The 20,334-nt window shown below is 40.3% G+C and overlaps 1 protein-coding gene across 2 annotated transcripts in view; it reads right to left on the bottom strand.

The window, feature by feature from the left end:
- The window catches only part of rad17 (RAD17 checkpoint clamp loader component), a 38,973-nt gene extending 18,811 nt beyond the window's left edge, over positions 1–20,162 (bottom strand). For both annotated transcript variants that reach the window (XM_063068570.1, XM_063068571.1), the window contains exons 1-9: positions 20,104–20,162; positions 17,403–17,516; positions 16,389–16,670; positions 12,024–12,107; positions 6,725–6,887; positions 5,366–5,502; positions 4,995–5,047; positions 1,997–2,122; positions 552–621 (exon numbers count right to left, since the gene is read on the bottom strand). In XM_063068570.1, the coding sequence (XP_062924640.1) occupies positions 552–621; positions 1,997–2,122; positions 4,995–5,047; positions 5,366–5,502; positions 6,725–6,887; positions 12,024–12,107; positions 16,389–16,670; positions 17,403–17,447 (960 nt within the window). In that variant the 5' untranslated portion in view covers positions 17,448–17,516; positions 20,104–20,162. The remainder of the gene's footprint in view (positions 1–551; positions 622–1,996; positions 2,123–4,994; positions 5,048–5,365; positions 5,503–6,724; positions 6,888–12,023; positions 12,108–16,388; positions 16,671–17,402; positions 17,517–20,103) is intronic.
- Positions 20,163–20,334: the final 172 nt, after the last annotated feature.

The raw sequence follows: 20,334 nt of genomic DNA, 5'->3' as shown, positions 1-20,334 counted from the left end.
GGTTATTTAAATAGCGGGGGAAAAAACAGGCGGCATTCAGATTCCACCTTGCCATGGCAACTGATTTCTACTTTGTTGAAAAGTGAGAGAATGTAAAATAGGAAACAATACAGTTCAAAAATATTAATGTTTCTTAATTCTATGTTATCACATTTGTTTGTGTCTGATTTGCACAGTAACAGCAGTATATGATTCTATATATCATACAGAATCCTGGTCCCGATGCAGGTCAATGAGAATAGGCAGCTTAAACGGCTTGGCATGGACCAATGGGCTGAAGGGCCTATTTCTGTGCTGTGCTTCTCTTTGACTCTAATTATTCTGGGAGCTCCTGTGATTATGCAGTGACCCCAGGCTGTACAGTGCATATTGCAGGTCATGTGGAGACTGGGACTATGTTTATAGTCTGTTGACAGCTGTCACTGAGGATCAGATATAGGAAAGACAGTTTGGCAATTACCAGAAGCTTCTGATCGCAACAACATACCCCAAGACTCTGGTTAAATAAAAATGCTGAAAAACACAGCTGTTTACATTAAAGTAGGATTTACCTTGCTTGCCTCTTGAGCGGATATTCTGCTTAGAACTTTCAGCATGCTTGTGGGAGCTACAGGGTTAAAACTACCAAAAGATGTTAAAGAATGGTTTAAATAATAGACCATAGCAAGTTGATTTGTAATTCAATTTAGCTTTCAGCATGTAAAATTATTAAACGTCATTAAGTAACAAATAAAAAAACCATTTAAGTCTCCTTGTTGCTTCTTATCAGATTCAGGTAAAGCACAGGGACATACAAACCCCAAGGCTGATACCTGTCGAGACTAACTTCTCTCATCTCTGCAAAGTGAGGTGGTCTTTCTTGGCATGGTATTGCTTATGTATGTATGGGAAGGGAACAAGTGGCAAATTAATTATTCATCATCACACTTTACTTTGCATGCCATCTATAGATAATTTCATCATGCCCCAGACACTGTCTGTTCAATCTCCTGCTTTCTGGTAGGAGATACAGAGACATCTTAGCCAAGACAGTTAGACTGAAAAACAGCTTCTTCCCTAGGATTGTTGTGCAGCTGAATAATGCTACATCCGGCTTGCCAATGGCCTTTAAGTGTTATGGAATATCAAAGTCACTTGTTGGATGTAAACATGGAATTTTTTTCTAATTAAGCCACACCACCTGCATTGTAAATATCTGATTCACACAGACTGGAGTAGCACCACAACCTCGTCCTGAGTATAAAGTTCTATTCTATTCTGTCAGTACATTGAGGTTGTACAAGAGCTAAACAATAGTAAAGTACAGAATAAAGTGCTACAGATAATTCAAGTTTTTTTCCCCCTGTAACCTCTTAAGCAGTGACCTGTGTGTTAAGTACAGATACTCTGACAAGGTTGAAGACAGAATCAGAGTCAGATGCTTGTTCCTTGTTGATGACACCTGCGTCAAGACCACACGTGGACAATGACCTTTCTGGATAAATTTTTGGAAGGCTGCTTTCAAAAGTGCACCACTATCTAAACAGGGGTAAACAATCAAAATGTTCTCTGACTTTGTAACAGGATTAATTAATCCTGTTTTAATTAATTAATTAATTAATTAAATTAATTAATTAATGTGAAAATGATGCCTCTTGTATGGTTTCTGAGGAACCAGCGGACTATACAGACAAGCAAATTTCGGGGGAAACGCTCTCCAGTTCAGTCTGCTCATGGTACAAATGGAGCAATGAATTTGTCACCCATGAGCAGCACGGAAATATCACTTTTGTTTTAAAATACTGTCAAAATTTCAGCACTAAAGAGATACAAAGTTTAAAAATTTAAATTTTTTTTACACAATCCGTACGTTTTGAAACTCCAAATGAAATACAATTGTAATAGATTCAAAATATATTTAACTGTTTAAAAATCACTTAGTTCAAGAATATTTATAAAAGACAAAATCAAAGAAGCACAAACAAATGTGCGGAGTTACCAGTGAACTGGTACTTGCCTAATGTTGAAGATACCTAGTTCCTTTTGGATGTCGTGAGGGAAGAGTAACCGCTGGTTGCTGTCTCCACTGAAGCTGTCAGAAATTATGAACACCAATGGACATCTGGCCGTCTGAACAAACTTCCTAATTAAGAATACATCAAGTGCTCAACTTTACATCATATAATACCTTTATATTTTTTCCCCACACTTAAGTACATATTAAAAAATTACGCCCAGAGGCGGTGTTAAGGAACTAGAGCTGCAGCTGGATGACCTTCAGCTCATTTGGGAGAATGAGGAGATGACAGACAGAAGTTATAGGGAGGTAGTCACTCTATGTTACAGGAGGCAGGCACCTGGGTGACGGTATGGAGAGTGAAAGGTAAAAGGCAGCCCTTGCAGATCACCCCTGCGGCCGTACTCCTCCATAATAAGTGTACCGCTTTGGACACTGTTGGGGTGGGGGATGACAACCTACCAGGGAAAGCTGTAGGAATGGGTGTCTGGCACTGAGTCTGGTTCTGTGGCTTAGAAGGGAAGGGGAGGGAGTAAAAGAGGAGTGCAGTAGTGATAGGACATTTCATAGTTAGAGCAGCAGACAGGAGATTCTGTGGACATGATGGTATATTGTCAGGGATAGGAATGTCTCAGATCAGGTCCACAGTATTGTAATTGGGGGCGGGAAGGGCGAACATCTAGAAGTTGTGGTACATATTGATACCAACGACATAAGTAAGGACAGGGAGGAGGTCCTGAAGGGAGAATATAGGGAACGAAATTCAAGCAACACACATAAAAGTTGCTGGTGAATGCAGCAGGCCAGGCAGCATCTCTAGGAAGAGGTGCAGTTGACGTTTCAGGCCGAGACCCTTCGTCAGGACTAACTGAAGGAAGAGTGAGTAAGGGATTTGAAAGTTGGAGGGGGAGGGGGAGATCCAAAATGATAGGAGAAGACAGGAGGGGGAGGGATCCCTTACTCACTCTTCCTTCAGTTAGTCCTGACAAAGGGTCTCGGCCTGAAACGTCGACTGCACCTCTTCCTAGAGAATATAGGGAGCTGGGTAGAGAGCTGAAAAGCAGAACCTCTCTGGGTAGTAATCTCTGGAATGCTGTCTGTGCCATGTGCCAATGAGGGTAAGAGTAGAAAGATTTGGCGGATGAATGCGTGGCTGAGGAATTGGTGGAGGGGGGGCAGTGTTTCAGATTTCTGGATTATTAGGGTCTCTTCTGGGGAAAGTATAAACTGTCCAAATTGATGTGTTACACCCGTACCCAAGGGGGACCAACAGCCTCACAGGGAGGTATGTTAGAGCTGCTGCGGAGGGACGAAATGAGTGATAGTGCTACGGATGGCACAGTTGATAGATGCAGTGTATAGTGAGACTGTCAGGAAGGACAGGCAAGTGATAGGGCAAAATTACATTCAGTGAGATCAGTTAAAGTGTAACATCGAAATGTGTTGAATGTAGGACTGAAGATGTTATAGTGAATGCACACAGAATACAGAATAAGGTAGGTGATCTTGTAGTGCAGTTAGAGATTGGCAGAAATTATGTTGTGGGCATCAATGAGTCATGGTTGAAAGTAGATCATAGTTGGGAGGTTAACATCGAAGGATATATATACATTGTATTGAAAGGACAGGCAGGTAGGCAGAAGGGGTGGGGTGGCTCTATAGGTAAAAAGTGACATAGGACTAGAAAATGTAGAATCCTTGTGGGTAGGGTTAAGAAGCTACAAGGGTAAAAAAAAACCCTGATGGGAGTTAAATACATGCCTTCAAACAGCAGCCAGGATATGGGATACAAATACTCTGAGAGATAGAAAACGCAGGTAAAAAGGGAAATGTTACGATAGTCATGGGGGGATTTCAATATGCAGGTCTACTGGGAAAATCAGGTCAGCGCTGAATCCCAAGAGAGGGAATTTGTATGTAACCTACGAGATGCCTTTTTAAGAACAGCTTGTGATCAGGCCCACTAGGGGAAAGGCAATTCTGATCAGGTGTTATGTAATGAACTAGATTTGATGAGGGAGCTTAGGTAAGGAATCCTTAGGAGGCAGTGATCATAACATGATAGAATGCCCACTGCAGTTTGAGAGGGAGAAGGTAAAGTTAGATGTATCAGTATTATAGCGGATTAAATGGAATGACAGAGGCACGAGAGTGGATCTGGCCAAAGTTGATTGGAAGAGGACATTAGCAGGGATGATAACTCCACTGCCTGGAGTTTCTGGGAGCAATTTGGAAGGTGCAGGACAGATACATCCCAAAGATGAAGAAGTATTCTAAAGGGAGGATGAGATGTAACCATGGCCGACATGACAGCAAAAGAGAAGACATAGAATATTGCAAAAATTAGTGGGAAGCTAGAGGATTTGGAAGCTTTTAAAAACCAACAGAATGCAACTTAAAAAAAAGCAATGAGAGAAAAGATGAAATATGAAGGTAAGCTAGCCAATATATAAATGAGGATTCAAAAAGTTTTTTTTTTCAGATATATAAAGAGAGATGAGAGATCAGCTGCAGAAACATGACACTGGAAAGGTAGTAACGGGGGGCAAAAAAAAGACAAATGACTTAATAAGTATCTTGCGTCAACCTTCACTGTAGAAGACACTGCTAGTACGCCAGAACTTCAAGAGTGTCAGGGGACAGAAGTGAATGCAGTTGCTATTACTAAGGAGAAGTTGCCTGGGAAGATGAAAGGACTGAAGTGAGATAGGTCACCTGGACCAGATGGACTACACCCAGCATTCTGAAAGAGGTAGCTGAAGAGATTGTGGAGGCATTAGTAATGACCTTTCAAAAATCACTAGATTCTGGAATGGTTCTGGAAAACTGCAAATGTCACTCCATTCTTTAAGAAGGGAGGGAGGCTGAAGAAAGTAAAATATAGGCCATTTAGTCATTCAATAATTTTATAAATGGCTCATCAGAAGCAGTCAGTGAAATAACTTATTGTATAAATGACATTTCGTTTCAGTTTGAATAAAAATCTGAGGAAACTTACCGTAAGATATCATGCAAACAAGAGGGTTCTCTATAAAACTGATTAGGGATATCCTGTGAAGAAGAAGAATTATCATTGGACAACATGTACAGTTTTAGCTAAAAGTACAGAAAGCTCTCATGTACATTGTGATATCTGAAAATTTCAATATTATTTTAGATTTCAATATTATGAAGAAAATTCATTTTAACTTTAAAAGAATCAATTACAAAAGTCATTAGTACTTCAAAGGCCTTTTACTGAGAAATAAAACAAAAATGCCCAAACTTTTCTGAACACACAACCTACTGTTTAATCTCATGTGTGAACTGCTCCAAGGGTTTGTTTTCTTGCAAGGAACCAATTAAAGAGCTCAAAAAGATTGTACTCACCTCAACAAGAATCAGTTTCTTGTCCAAATGCAGAACGTCTCCCACCATCTGGAGCTTTTTATATTTGCTGGCTCGCAGCAAAAATTCTTCAAACTGGACAGCTTGTGGCTTGCCCATGTACGCTTGGAAACTGGAGCCTGAAATAAATTAAAGAACAGATTAGAGGAAGTTCAGATTTTATTCAAAAATAAAATAGAGAAATTCTAAAGCGTACAATCAATCCATATGCAATCTTTGATTTCTGAAATTTTTATGCTGGGTGGGGGATCAGCAGCAAGCATTAATCATTGGATATCAATATTACTGGCTCACTTTCAACACTGAGATCTGAACCAGCTTGTTAGTTGGATGAAGTGAAAAGTAGGTAATGCAGCTGACAAACATGTTTGTGTGCAAGTTAAAACAACATTAAAATAGAACATGGAACGTTATAGCCCTTTAGCCCATGATATTGTGCCACACTTTTAACCTACCCCAGAATCAATCTAACACTTCCCTTCTGCATAGCCCCCCTTTTTTCTATAGTCCATATGTCTATCTAAGTCCCTCTTCAATGCCTGTAATATATCTGCCTCTACCACCACCCCAGCAGGGCACTCCATGCATCCACCACTCTCTATGTAATAAACCCATCTCTGACATGCTCCCTATGCTTTCCTCCAATCACCAAGAAATTATGTCGCCTCCTTTGAACCAATAGAAATCTGCCTGCCTTCCTCCCCTACCCACTCTTAACACTTACCCTCTAGACAAAATTGAAAAAAACAAAATGGTCTCTGCAAACACCAGTGTAACCAGTACAAATATATTTGCCCAAACATTGTTATTTGGAACTGAAGTTTCCAATGATAATTATTACTTATCTTCAGCATATTCCCAGAGCACAAAGAGCACAATCACAGCCAATTCTTACTTAAAAAGAGGGGAAATAGAATGAGGCTTGTTTTAATTCCTTAAGCATATGAAATGTTTATGGCTTCCATTTGAATGAGAAGAGCACATTAAGGACTGTTACTGACTTAACAACATTAATGCATTAACACACTGAGCTTAAAAGCCAGTGGAAAATGTGTGTGTTTGTTAAATAGACAAGTAGCAAATTAGAGGAGGAGAGAACCAATGCAGTGACAAAATGTTTTTGGAATTACACACTTCATTATGGAGATTTTAAAAATTCCTTAACCTAGAACATACTTTAACATCTTCCACCCATCCATCAGATTTACAGCATACATCCATTGTGGCTACCACTGGCCAACAAGACAGATGTGGATAAAATACCAGCATCTGTACAGTTGTGGCAGGGACTGCATTAATGATATCCACAACAGGGTTCACATTTCTGAAATGTGCTCTTACCAGTGTTATAGTGGTGTTCGAATTCATCCCAAGCTTTAAATTTCTCTTGCGATAATGGGTTTATCCATTCCTGTAGCTGAATGCTCAGCTCCTTCACAAGGACGTGTATGGTAGCCGTCTTGCCAGTGCCTGAGCCACCTGTTAACAGCAGGATGGAGCCATCCTTCACACAACATTTAAACAGAGTCAGTTACGGTTCATTTTACACCAACATTTACAATCCCACAATTGTTACAAAATTTTAAAACAATGCAATACCATGAGGAGGACTGCTCCAAGTTCAATGTGTTACATTATACCTTCCACCACCCAGTACTGGCCAGGACAGGGGCAAGGAGTCTACAATTGGTTTCCTTGCCCTGCTTTTAAGAAAGAACAAACCTGACAAAAGGGATTCTTTTTTGATAAATACAGTTTTTAAAAGAATAAACTGTGATGTAATAACAAGAATATTGAAAACTAATGTGACCTAATGGGAAGGTAAAATACGGCTTTTAAAAGAATAAAATGTGGTGGCATCGTGGTTAGCTCAACACTATTAAAAGTTCAAATTACATTTTATTATCCAAGTATACTTATGTCACCATATACAACCCTGAGATTCATTTTGTGGGCATAATCAATAAATCTATAGAATAATAACCATAAAAGAATAAATGAAATACCACCCAACTTGGATGTGCAAACAGATTGCGGAAGACAACAAACTGTGCAAATACAAAAGGAAGAAATAATAATAATAATAAATAAATAAGCAATGAACATTGTGAACATGAGATAAAGTGTCCTTGAAAGTGAGTCCATTGCTTGTGGGAACATATCAATGAGGTTATCCCCTTTGGTTCAAGAGCCTGATGTATGAGGGGTAAAAACTGCTCCTGAACCTGGTGGTGTGATCCTGAGGTTCCTATACCACCTTCCTGATGGCAGCAGCGAGAAGAGAGCATGCGCTGGGAGGTGGGGGTCCCTGATGATGGATGCTGCATTTTATATAGATGTGCTCAATGGTTGGGAGGGCTCTACCAGTGATGGACTGGGCTGAATCCACTAATTATTGCAGGATTTTCCGTTCAAGGGCATTGGTGTTTCCATGCCATACTGTGATGTAGTCAGTCAATATAGTCTCACTACACATCTATACAAGTTTGATAACGCCAGCGACCCAGGTTCAATTCCACCGCTGTCTCTGAGGAGTTTGTACATTCTCCCATGCAGGTTTCCTCCAGGTGCTCCAGTTTCCTCCCATATTCCAAACATGTACAGATCAGTCAGATGGGTGCAATTGGTTGGCACAGGCTCACTGGGCCAGAATGGCTGGTTATAGTGCTGTATCCCGAAATAAAACGAATTCTTTACAAATCTCAATAATAATTGGAATTTGGTTTGCAACAGAATGGAGCAAGGATAGTTGGAGCCAGAAAAAAATATCGGTAGAAACTTTTGAAGGGAAATGTACTTTACAAACGTACCTGCTGCACACCGGATTAACCATGTGATTTGCAGCATTTAAATGCAGAGTTTAAGTCAATAATTTCAGCAAAGAGAACATTTAAAATATACTAACAGAACTGATTTCAGCTATGTGACCTAAGTGATATATGTTTTGATGTACATGTGACAAATAAAGCTAATCATTATATAATCTTTTTTTTAATAATCCGGTTGATGTTTGTAATATTAATAGATTTGAAGGATAATTTGGGAATTGATAGGATGTTGTCCAAGGAGATACTCAGAAAACACCTGGAAAAGGCTTAGCATGAAAGATGTTAGCAAAATGAATCATGCATACAACTGGACACAACCTAATGGAAGGTGGTGGTGAGGGGCAGAACAATTAGTGTTGTTGCTGGGGCCTTGACCCTGTCCTCAGAGACAGGCCATGGGAGTTCATACATCGCCCAAATTGGTATTGGTTTCTACCAGATGGTCCCGTCTCCTCCCACATCTCGAAGACATTCAGGTAGGTTTATAGAAAATCACTATTTATGTTAAAAGGCAGCAGGAGAACGGACGAGTTGGAACGTTAATGTGCACATCAGAGAGAAAGGGTGACAAGAAATGGTGGGGGGGAGGGTGAGAACAGGGGCCAATGGGGAGCCCATGGAAATTCCCTGAAAACCAGCATGGACCAAATATCTGTACTGTAATGAGCCTGGCCACATGACCAGCCATTCAGTGGGTGGACAGTGAGGGAAGTGACCATAACTCCTCGATTTTCAGGACAGTTATAGATAAGGATAAGTATGGACCTTGGAGGAGAGTATTAAATTGGAGCAGAGCAAACTACAAGAGCTTTCGGCAGATACTAGGGAGAGTTAACTGGGAACAGCTGTTTTTGGGGAAGTCCATATCCAACATGTGGAGGGTGCAATACAGAGCACAGGACAGGTAGGTTCCAGTCAGGAGGAAAGACAAGGATGGCAAGGTAGAGAACTGTGGATAGCAAAAGAGAGGTGATGAATTAGCCAAGGAGAAAAATGAAAGTACGTAAATCTTAGAAAACTAGAATCAAAGCCCTTGATTATTTTTGATAAGCCAGAACAGTATTAAAGAAGGTAACTAGGAAAGCCAGGAAGGGGCATTAAAAATCCTTGGTAAGTAAGATTAAACAGATTCTATACAAACATCAGAAGCAAGAGTGTAGGACCACTGAACTAGGGAGAGGGTAGGAACACTCAAGGATAAAGGGGAATGTTTGGTTGAATGTGGAGGATGTGGGCATGTTTTAATGAGTACTTCACATCAGCATTTACCAAGGAAAAGGACATGCAGGATACAGGATAGGGCATGTTGAGGTAAAGGAGGAGGTAGTGTTGGGTCTTTGAAAGAGCATTAAGATAGATAAGTCCCTGGGGCCTGATGGGATATACCCAATTTATTAAACGAGAACAAGTGAAAAGATTGCTGGGCCCTTTACCAATAACTTTGTGTCGTCTCTTACTACAGGCGAGGTTGCGGAGGATTGGTGACAAGTGAATGTTGCATTATTCAACAAGTGATAATCCTGCAAGCCCTAGACCAGCGAGTCTCACGTCAGTGATAAGAGAAGCTACTGGACAGAATTCTTAGGGATAGGATTTATGAGCATTTGGAAAACCATGGCCTAATTAGGGAGAGCCAGCGTGGCTTTGTATGGGGCAAGTCGCGGCTTACTAATTTGATAGAGTTTTTTTGACAAGGTGATGAGGGTGATTGATGAAGGTACAGCTGTGGACATTAACTACAGGGACTTTAGTAAGGTGGTTCACAAGATCCCTCAAGGGAGGCTCATCCAGAAGATTAAGATGTATGGGATCTATGGTGAATTGGCTGTTTGGATTCAGAACTGGTTTTCTCTTAGAAATTTGAAGGTAGTGGTCAAGAAGACTTTTTTCTAGTTGGAGGTTTGAGATTAGTGGTGTTCTGGGGGGATCTGACTGGGACCTCTGCTGTTCGTGATGTATATAAATGATCCGGATGAAAATGTAGATGGGTGGGTTAGTAAGTTTGCAGATGATACAAAGATTGGTGGTGTTGTGGATAGCATAGAAGACTGGCAAAGAATATAGTGCGATATAGATCAGTTGCAAATATGGTCAGAGAAATGGCAGACAAAGTTTAATCCAGCCAAATCTGAAGTGTTACACCTTGGAATAGGTCAAATATAAAGAAACAGTACACTGTTTAGGGCAAGACAGTGTGGATGTGCAACGGGATCTTGGGGTCCAAGTTCATAGCTCCCTGAAAGTGTCTACACAAGTTGATAGGGTGGTTAAGAAGGCACATGACATACTTGCTTTTATTAGTCCAGGCACTGAGTTCAAAAGTCAGGGAGTTACTGTATGTTGCAGATTTATAAAACTCTAGTTAGGCTGCATCTGAAGTACTGCAGTCAGTTCTGGTCACCCCATTATAGGAAGGATGCCAAAGCTTTGGAGAGGGTGAAAAAGGAGCTTACCAAGATTATGGGAGGCATAGAGTAGACAGACAATATCTTTTTTTCCCAGTATTGTAATGTCTAATACCAGAGGGCAGGCATTTAAGGTGAGAAGGGATCATTTCAAAGAAGATGTAAAGGGCAAGTTTTTTTTTTACAAAGTGGTGTGTGCCTGGAATGTGCTGCCTGGGGTACTGGTAATAGCAGATACATTAGAAACTTTTTAAGAGGTGTTTAGATAGGTACACGACTGTGAGGAAATGGCAGGATACAGACATTGTCGAGGCAGATGGGATCAGTTTAATTGAATTGGTTCAGCACAACATTGTGGGCTGAAGGGCTTGTTTCTGAGCTGTTATATTCTATTTTCTCGCTTGGAGTATGGTGATTAGTCCAGGTCACCTCACTATAGGAAGGATGTGGAAGCTTTATAGAGGATGCAGAAGAGATTTGCTAAGTTATCTTGTGATTTACCAGAACATACCTTATGAGAAATGGTTGAGTGAGCTAGGACTATTTTCTTTGGAGCAAAGGAGGGTGAGAGGTTATTTGTTAGAGGTGTTCATGATGATTAGGCATAGATAAGGTGCACAGTCAGAGACATTTTTACATTGTGGAAATGGTTAATACTAAGGAACATAATTTAAGGTGATTGTAGCAAAATATAGGCGGGTGTCAGAGGTAAGCTTTTTTTAAAAAATACGGTGGGTCAGTGGAACTGCCAGGGTGCTGGTAGAAGCAGATAAATTAGAGAAATTTAAGAAACTCTTAGATAGGCACATGAATGAAATAAAAATGGAGGTTTATGTGGAAAGGAAGGGCTAAGCTGATCTTAGAGTAGATTGAAAAGGTTGGCACATCATCGTAGGGACTGTACTGTGCTTTAGCATTCCAAGTTCCAGATTCACTGTCATAAGAATATATGAGAATAATGACGTGCGTCTTTAATGGGCTGGAAGATGAGTGTCAGAGAGATGGAATAAAGGGCTAGATCCCCAATGGGCAGGAGGTGCCCATCAGAATCCTCAGCTTTTCAACAACAGATTAACGAATGGGTCATCTAAGTTTGCAAGTGATGTGTAACTACGAGGCACAGTGTGGTGTATGAATGGGAGAAGGCATATAACTGATCTGTCAAAATGATGCCATTTAGCAATCAAGGTGAAGAATCACAAGGTCATCCAGTAAAAGGGAGATTTCTGGGAGTGACCAGTGTGCAGAAGCAAAGAGGTTTAGGTAATCATGTATACCACTGACAAAGTGCACAGAAAATGCACTCATAAAAACACATGCAGGCCTTTTTTTTTTCCCAACAGAGAGGGATGGAAGAACTCAATGAAGCTCACAAGAAAAGACAGCAAAATAAGAAATGTGACTCACTTGCCGATGGCATCTCTCTGATGTATGGGCCTTCAGCCAACTATCAACCTCTTCAATTTTCTTCTTGTGAACCGCAAGTTCACCCTGCAGCAGGAGGGATCAGAAAACCATCAGAGGAATATTTTTGTAACATGTTTATAAAGAAACCTGCAGTGTTTTATAATAATATACATGACAAAAAGTTGGACTTAGAAGCAGTTATGCATTAGGACAGTGATCCCAACCCTTTTGAGCGTGAACTCTTACTCAAACCATTGAAAAGCTTTGTGGCAACAACATATTCCTCTTTAATAAAAAAGGGATGTAATATGAGAATATTTAAAACAACATAGAAATAACACTATGAATTACAGTATCAATTGTGGTGAATAAAATTTAAGTCAATGCTAAATAAAAAGAGAAAAAAATTTAAAAGGTCCATATGTTTAAAAGTGAGGTAGAACTAATTAAAAAAGATTTAACTTCGTCCGAAATTAAAGTCTTATTTGAAAGATAAGCAATGTCATTGCATGTTTCCTTCTGCAAGTCAAGGCTCAGAGATCTTTTGACTACTCACTTCTTGTTTTTCATACAATTGCATGGTAGATACAACTTACTACTGTGTAAGACTACCAGTCTGGATAAACACAACACCTATACTCAGTGGCCACTTTATTAGCTATTTCCTGCAGTGACCACTGAATGTATGTTTGTGATCTTCTACTGCAAAAGCCCATCCACTTCAAGGTTCAACGTGTTGTGCATTCAGCGATATTCTTCTGCACACCACTGCCGTAAGACTTGGTTATTTGAGTTGCAACGAGTTCAGATGAACGTTATTTCAACCCTGGCTCCCAAATGGATTGACTCGTGTCAGCCCCTCCCGGGACACAATTCATCTTGACAAATCTAATGGGAAGTGTGAAGAGAACAACACCTGCCATACGAAACAGCATTTGAGTTGCTGTCGCCTTCCTGTCAGGTTGAAACAGACTGGCCATTCTCCTCTGACCTCCCTCATTAATAAAGTGAATTCACCCACAAAACTGCCACTCACTGGATTTTTTTTTTGTTTTTTCGCAGCATTCTCTGTAAACTCTAGAGACTGTTTTGCATGAAAAAGCAGGAGATCAGCAGTTTCTAAAATACTCAAACCACCCAATCTGGCACCAACAATCATTCCACAATCTAAGTCACTTAGATCTTCTTCATTCTGATGTTTGGTCTTAACAATAACTGAACTTGTTGACCATGTCTGTAGCTTTTATGCATTAAATTGCTGCCACATGATTAACTGATTGGCTATTTGATTCAAAGAGCAGGGGTACAGGTGTACCTAATAAAATGGCCACTAAGTATATATTTCTATTCATCCAACTTTGATATTTTTCTCTCACCTGTAATCTGCAGTGTCAGTGATGTAAGCACACAGTGTTTGAGATGATTAAACAAAGATTCAAGGTGAAAAGCTGAAAATGGTTTAGGACACTGCCCTGGGCAATTTCTACGGCTAAGTCCGGGGTTAAAGGTGACTTGACATCTTACAAACAGCACCAGAATTCTGTGTGTGAGGTGTTACTTCAACTTAAGGAACAGTCTCTGCATGATTCATCCTAACTAGTTTTAACCACGGCCACATTCAATCTAACAATGGCTTACTATCCTGGGCAATAATCCCCCTCCCTCCTTACCTCTGGAAGTCAACTCTTTTGTCTGTGTTTGGACCAGGGTTGTAATGAAGCTGGGAGCTAAGTGTCCTGGCCAAAGCCAACCTGAGCGTTAGTCAGTGGTTCATTGCTAAGTGCTGCTTGATACTGGCATTATGATTCCTTCCATCATTTGCTGTTGATTGAGAGTAGACTGAAGAGGTTGTTGTCGGCTTGATTGTACCTACACCATTTTTTGTAAAAAATTACAAATCTGGGCATGGCTGACATACAGCAGACTTGATGGGCCAAATAGCCTAATTCTGCCCTTACGTCTTCTTGTCTTATGGTATTGGAAAGCACGTCTTCAGGACAATAACCTCGATGTGGTGTGGTCCCACAGTATTTTCTATTCCGAGTACACTCAGTCATTTTGTGACATCATGCACACTGAATCAACTGGATTCAGTAAATACCAGAGACAATGTAGCGGCAGGGACTACATCAATCTGTTACTTCCAGCTGAGGAGAATTGCAAATATTTCAGGCATGTCTCTGGCATTTACATGCTGCTCTCTCCTATCAGTGACGAGGAGTTGTCTCCTCCCCAGGGCTGTTTAATTTTCTTCTGCCATTTTACGTCGGTGGAGCTGCAGAGCTTTGATGTGACCCACCGAATGTGGGATTATTTGATGCTGTCTGTTTTTCTGCGATCATAATTACATGTGCTATCTGTGCCTTGCGCTGTGTTTACTGTGATGCTGTGTTTTGCACCTTGGCTCTGCAGGAATGCTGTTTTGTTTGGCTGTGCTCATGGGTATGGTTGAACGTTAATTAAATTTAAACTTGAACTTATGTCAACTTGCACATCTACATAGTACTTACTTTTAATCTGTTACTATTATTGTGTTAATATTATGTTATGTGCTGTGTGTGATATATGTATTGTGTTTTGTACCTTGGTCCCAGTGGAACGTTGCTTCATGTACAGATGAATGACAATAAACTTGAATTTGAAAGAGTTCAAGCCACTTCCATACACTGAACCACATTCATCGATTCCCTTCACATTTTCAATTTCTGTCTTCGATATACTTAGTAGATAAGTCCCTGTCTCCTTGAGCGGAAAAGTCCAAAGATTCTCTACCTTTTACATGAAAAAACATCTTCTCCTCTCATCCCTGAATTGCTAACCCATTACTTTGGGAGTGGCTCTAGACTTCCTAGCTTTCGACTTTACTCTGCTCTACATTCATTACTGTGTGGCCAAGCACAGCTCAAATACCATCTATAAATTTGTCAGCGACACCACTGCTGTTGGCAAAATCTCAGATGGTAGTGAGGCAGCTTACAGGAGCAAAATAGATCAGCTGGTTGAGTGGTGTAATACTCTAACCCAGCTAACATATTGCTGAAGCTCTTCTGCACCCTCTTCAGAGTCTCCACATCCTTCCTGTAATGGAGGTATTGGAATCGAAAGCAACACTCTTAATGTGACCATGTTACAAATACATTCAAAGAATGAGTCTTCAGTTTTATATGTTCTGACTTGACCTGAAGACACAGTCTGGTCTGTCTTGACAGACTCTGGTTATCATTACGCATTCTGCAAATCTCCCCAATCAATATGTCTCTTCTCCTTAACTTTCTAAGAGGAGCACATTCAGGAATAGACTAAGACAACTGTGCTGCTCCAAAGAGCGCTATATGAGGTCATTCTTACCCGCGGCCATTAGGCTCTATAATGTCAACCTATAGCCAGGGAAGTGATGTTGTTAGACTGTTACTAACCTCTGTTTAAGCTCTGTTTACCACACCCTGCTGTCTCAGACATCCTGTCAATCGTACCATCACTTCTTGTCTAGACAGTGCAAATGTGCACTCATTACTGTACAATATTACGGTAATTTTTCCACTTGGAAAAATGTGTGAACTTCTAAATCTTGTAATCTTTGACTTGTAAATCTTGTACATCTTATTTTTAAGGTAACTTTTTTTATTCTTTCTTACTTCTCTAATATTTGTGTATCTGTGCACTTGTAATTGGACTGTGACACTGTAATTTCCTTTGGGATCAATAAATTATCCATCTATCTAAATTTCCCTTCACCAGAGGGAGGGAGAAGCCTCTTGGAGATGACAACTGACAAGGGAATCCCTTTCATTGATAATTTATCAAACAATGTAACATCTGTTTCTAGTTAACTCAAGTAACAACCTTTTCTCTCTTACCTACAAAATAATCGGAATTCCTGTGCCTATAGGTTGAGGACCCACGGTTGGGGCATTACTTGTGAGATAAATCTTCTTGTAGAATCGCTTCTCCAGAAATAACACGTAGGAAAAAAGGGTTTACATTATGGAGTATTTGCATACGGATGGTTTAGTTTAGGAACACAACCTCTCCCTAAAGCAGGAGTATACTGTAAATGAAAGTCCGAAATTGCAGGGCTGATGAGACTCAAGTTAGGATTTGCTTTGGAAAATCTGAAGTTTACACTGGGTAGACAGGGGGAGGTCAATAAGAAACACACTCCCATAATAAATAAAGATGTAACAGGATATCAGACCTATTTGCATAACTGTAGAGATAAGCTTCTCTAAACTGAAATCATAAAAGTATGGAAATTTGAATTGACTTTATTACTTACATCCTTCACATAGACAAGGAGTTAAAATCCAAAATTAATAGATATGGCCCATAATAAATTATGGAATTTATTATATATCACTTTCCTACCTGTGCTTGAGGTCGATATTCATCCACCCAGGAACTACTGCGATTTGAGGTGGAGTTTTGCCTACAGCGACTTAAAGTCTGTTCCACATGAGATACTTTAATTCTTTTTTGATCCTTTGTGTCATTTAAGGTATTGGAATGAAATTTTTTGTCACTTCCTGTCCAAAGAATTTTCTGATTCCCACCACTTGACTTTGAACAAGCAGATGGCTTTCTGTCTGCAACCTGTGGTAAGGGAGATTTGCTGATGCAATCAAATGATGGATTCACCCAGTCGGTCACCTGAAATAACAATTTACACAATACTTTTAATCAAGGAATTAATTTTGCCGTATATTGTCATTACTTGGTTTATTTACTGCATCTGCAAAATCCTTGTTATTTCCATCTCCCTAGTAATTTGTCCCCCACATCCTTGCTGCTGTTCAGAGTCCCGTATGTGATTCTCATGAGCATCTTTTTTACTCTTGCAGTTTCTTAACTCTCCCCAGAAGGATTTTACATCTTCCAATCCTATGTCACCTCTTTGTAAGGATTTCATTGCATCTTTAACAACAAAGCCAGCCCACCCCCTCTGCATACCTGCTTATCCTTTCGATACACTCTGTATCCTTGGATATTAAGCTCCCAACTGAGAGCTTTTTTCAGCCTCTAAGTGATGCCCACAATGCCATGTAATATTAACTTACAGATGCCAGCATGCGTGGCACTGGAGGTCTGCTCGTTATTATGCCAATATTAGCATACAGGTGCCAGCAAGCACGACACTAGAAGTCTATTCGTTATTATCGTGATATTAGCGGACAGAGGCCAACATGCACAGCCTCTGTCCGCTAATATCAGGATAAAACACAGCCCAAGCCCAAGGATCTGATTTGTTAATACCATTCTTTAAGTTAAGTTGTTTGATCACAGAAACTAAAGATAAATTTGTATTCTCAATGCAGGTACTAGAACTATGACATAGTGCAAAAAAACTCATATTCTCAAAGTACTGTTGTGAAATACTCTTACCTTAGCAGAAACAATCTTTCTGCCGAGAGAAGATTTTGACATCATCGACTGCCGGAAGTCATATGTGGGCTATGATCCACACTGTCATCAATAAAGTGATAAAGAAAACTCCAGCTTGAAAAAGAAAGAATATGCAAAATGTAGCTTTGATATTGTACTTTTTTTGTCCATTCTATCCTCTAGAATTCAACATTAGGTTCAACAATTAAAGGTAATATTCAGCCGCAGTACCTTTACCTACAGTTCTTCTGAAAATCACCTTTGTATTCTTTCTAATACCATTAAACGCCACCTTTGCCTTGCATAATCACCTTCAGCCTTTGACCTCATCACAGGCATTCTCACCTCCACTCCTATCTGTGTATATTAACAGCGTGCTTTTAAAACTTTTTTCCAGTTCTGAGAAAAGCTTATCAGTCACGCTGTTCTCCCCACACATGCTGCTGAAGTGGTTAAGCACTTGATGTCTCTGCCACCCATTCACAGAATCAGCAATTGTTTTCCTTATTCCCTAAGGAATTGAGCACTGCACACTAACGAGAAAATTATCAGCACAAGCGATTCCGCAGAAGCTGGAAATCCAGAGTAACAGGCACAAAATGCTGGAGGAACTCAGCAGGTCAGATAGCATTCATGAAAGTGAACACGAGGAATTCTGCAGATGCTGCAAATTCAAGCAACACATATCAAAATTGCTGGTGGAACGCAGCAGGCCAGGCAGCATCTCTAGGAAGAGGTACAGTCGACGTTCCGGGCCGAGACCCTTCGTCAGGACAAAGTGAATGAGGTTTGAATGATTTAAGTGGTGGACCAAAATTAAAAGGCCAGGGTGTCTGGGCCAGAGGCGAGGGATAGACTGGTTCAGCTCTCTGCTCCGCTGATATACTCATCTCTGTGCTGAACTATGGCCGTAGAGTGCAACTGACAGGCTTCTAAATCAGCTTGGCTGTGCAGTCACTTTCGTGAACTTCAGCTCTAAATACTACTTGCTTACTTTTATAGTTTGCGCGACTTGTTTGTTGTTTTTCTGCACATTGGATGTTCAATGGTCTTTTTTTAAAAGACGGGGTCTATTGGGTTTCTTTGTTTTGTGGCTGCCCGTAAGGAGACAAGTCTCAAGGTTGTATATAGTATGCATACTTTGAATAAATATACTTTGAACTTTAAACTTAAACAGTTGCCATTTCTGGTCATCAGTACTGAAAAGTAAGGGGGAAGATGACCAAATAAAAGCAAGGGGGAAGGGGAAGGAGGACAAGCTAGAAGGTGATAGGTGAGGCCAGGTGGGCGGGAAAGGTAAAGGGTTGGAGAGGAAGGAATCTGATCGGAGAAGAGAGTGGACCATGGGAGAAAGGGAAGAAGGGCCACCAGCGGGAGGTGACAGGCAGATGAGGAAAAGAGGTAAGAGGCCAAGTGGGAAATGAAAGAAGAGGGAAGGGGGAAAAGAAAAAGAAAAAGAGAGAAAAAAAATTACCAAGAGCAATCAATGTTCATACAAGTGCAAAATTGCACTGTGTGGTTTTTAAAGATACAACAACTGAGGCCTGTTGCAGAAACTACGTTCCCAAAATATAGTTGTAAATCCTCTACTTGGTTCACCAGGAATAACCATTCAGCTCAGAAAAGATATTGACATCATGAACTTACTGGTGGTCAGGTTATGCCCAGTTGCAGACTGACACAATGGTTGAAAGTGCTTGTTTATTTTCAGTTGTATCAAACAACCCCTACCAAGTTACTAGTCTTAAATTATATAATTAAAAATAACAGACAACATGTAAATAATGTCCATGGCTGTAGCCAAAAGGAGGAGGGGACTGAAGAAAGAACCGTTTTCGAGTATCCCTAATTCCTTGAATGGTTCATATTCATCAACTTCATTAAAATCCATACAATCTTTTTCCTCATACAATTTGTTTGCTGTGAGAAACTACCACAGATGTTCACAGTCCTCCATCCATCAGGTACAAAGAGAATCCAGAAAGAAAATCAAGGACATTATGTAATTTGCAACAAATCAATGATTAACTAAAATTGTCAAATGGGATACAACAATGTAGCACTACACAAGCTATTTTCTAAGTGTAGGAAACTGTAAACTGCAATCAAATAATTTAGTCAGCTATTAAATAGCTGGACACAGGCAAGCCACAGTAAGAAATATTAGTACACATAACTTAAATAGTTCCACAATTTTGTTATGAAGATTATTAATTCTGTATGATTTAAAAAGGAAAATAGTTTATTACCATCACTTCTGACACAGGGAACTACAATAAAAATGGAAAAAAGCTACAGATATACAGGGCTCTCCTGCTTCAGTGAACACAATAAAAACAAATTATGTCTCAGGTCAAGGAGCTTTCGGCAGAAATGAGTGAAATAGAAATCAAATTACAGGGCAGAGGGAGTGGCAGTGAGAGCACAGACGTAGAGGGTCTGATTTCACTCGAATTGAAATGAGGCAGAGAAGCAGTGAAGGTGGACGATGGAAATGGGACGAGTGTCTGAGTGTTCAGGTTCGCAGAACAGAGCAAAACTCTCTCCAGCTGACTGAAAGCACACTATTATGTACCGGGATACATGACAGCCCGACCCCCGGACACCCCAGCTAGCCCATTACACAGCCTAATACAGACATTACACGTCACACACCCCAGGAGACACATAACACTCCACATTACACACACTTTACACTCACCAATTCACTTCTCACTCCGATTTTTTAACAAACACCAGCTCACCAAGGGGTCCTCCCTTTCTCCACTCTCAGCTCTCAATCGTATTTTAGTTGTCCAGAATTTTGCCCGTTGTGTTCCTTGATGCAGCGACGGTACCGGGAGAGCCACTGTTTCCTACAGAATCAACTTTGAATCATTGGGAGTGGTCTGTTTGTGCGTGAAATGTTTCTGATCATTTCGGCAGTGAGCAG

Source organism: Mobula hypostoma, chromosome 16, assembly GCF_963921235.1.
Source record: "Mobula hypostoma chromosome 16, sMobHyp1.1, whole genome shotgun sequence".
Taxonomy (NCBI): domain Eukaryota; kingdom Metazoa; phylum Chordata; class Chondrichthyes; order Myliobatiformes; family Myliobatidae; genus Mobula; species Mobula hypostoma.
Note: the sequence above shows the minus strand (reverse complement) of the source record. Positions and strands in the feature narration are given on the sequence as shown.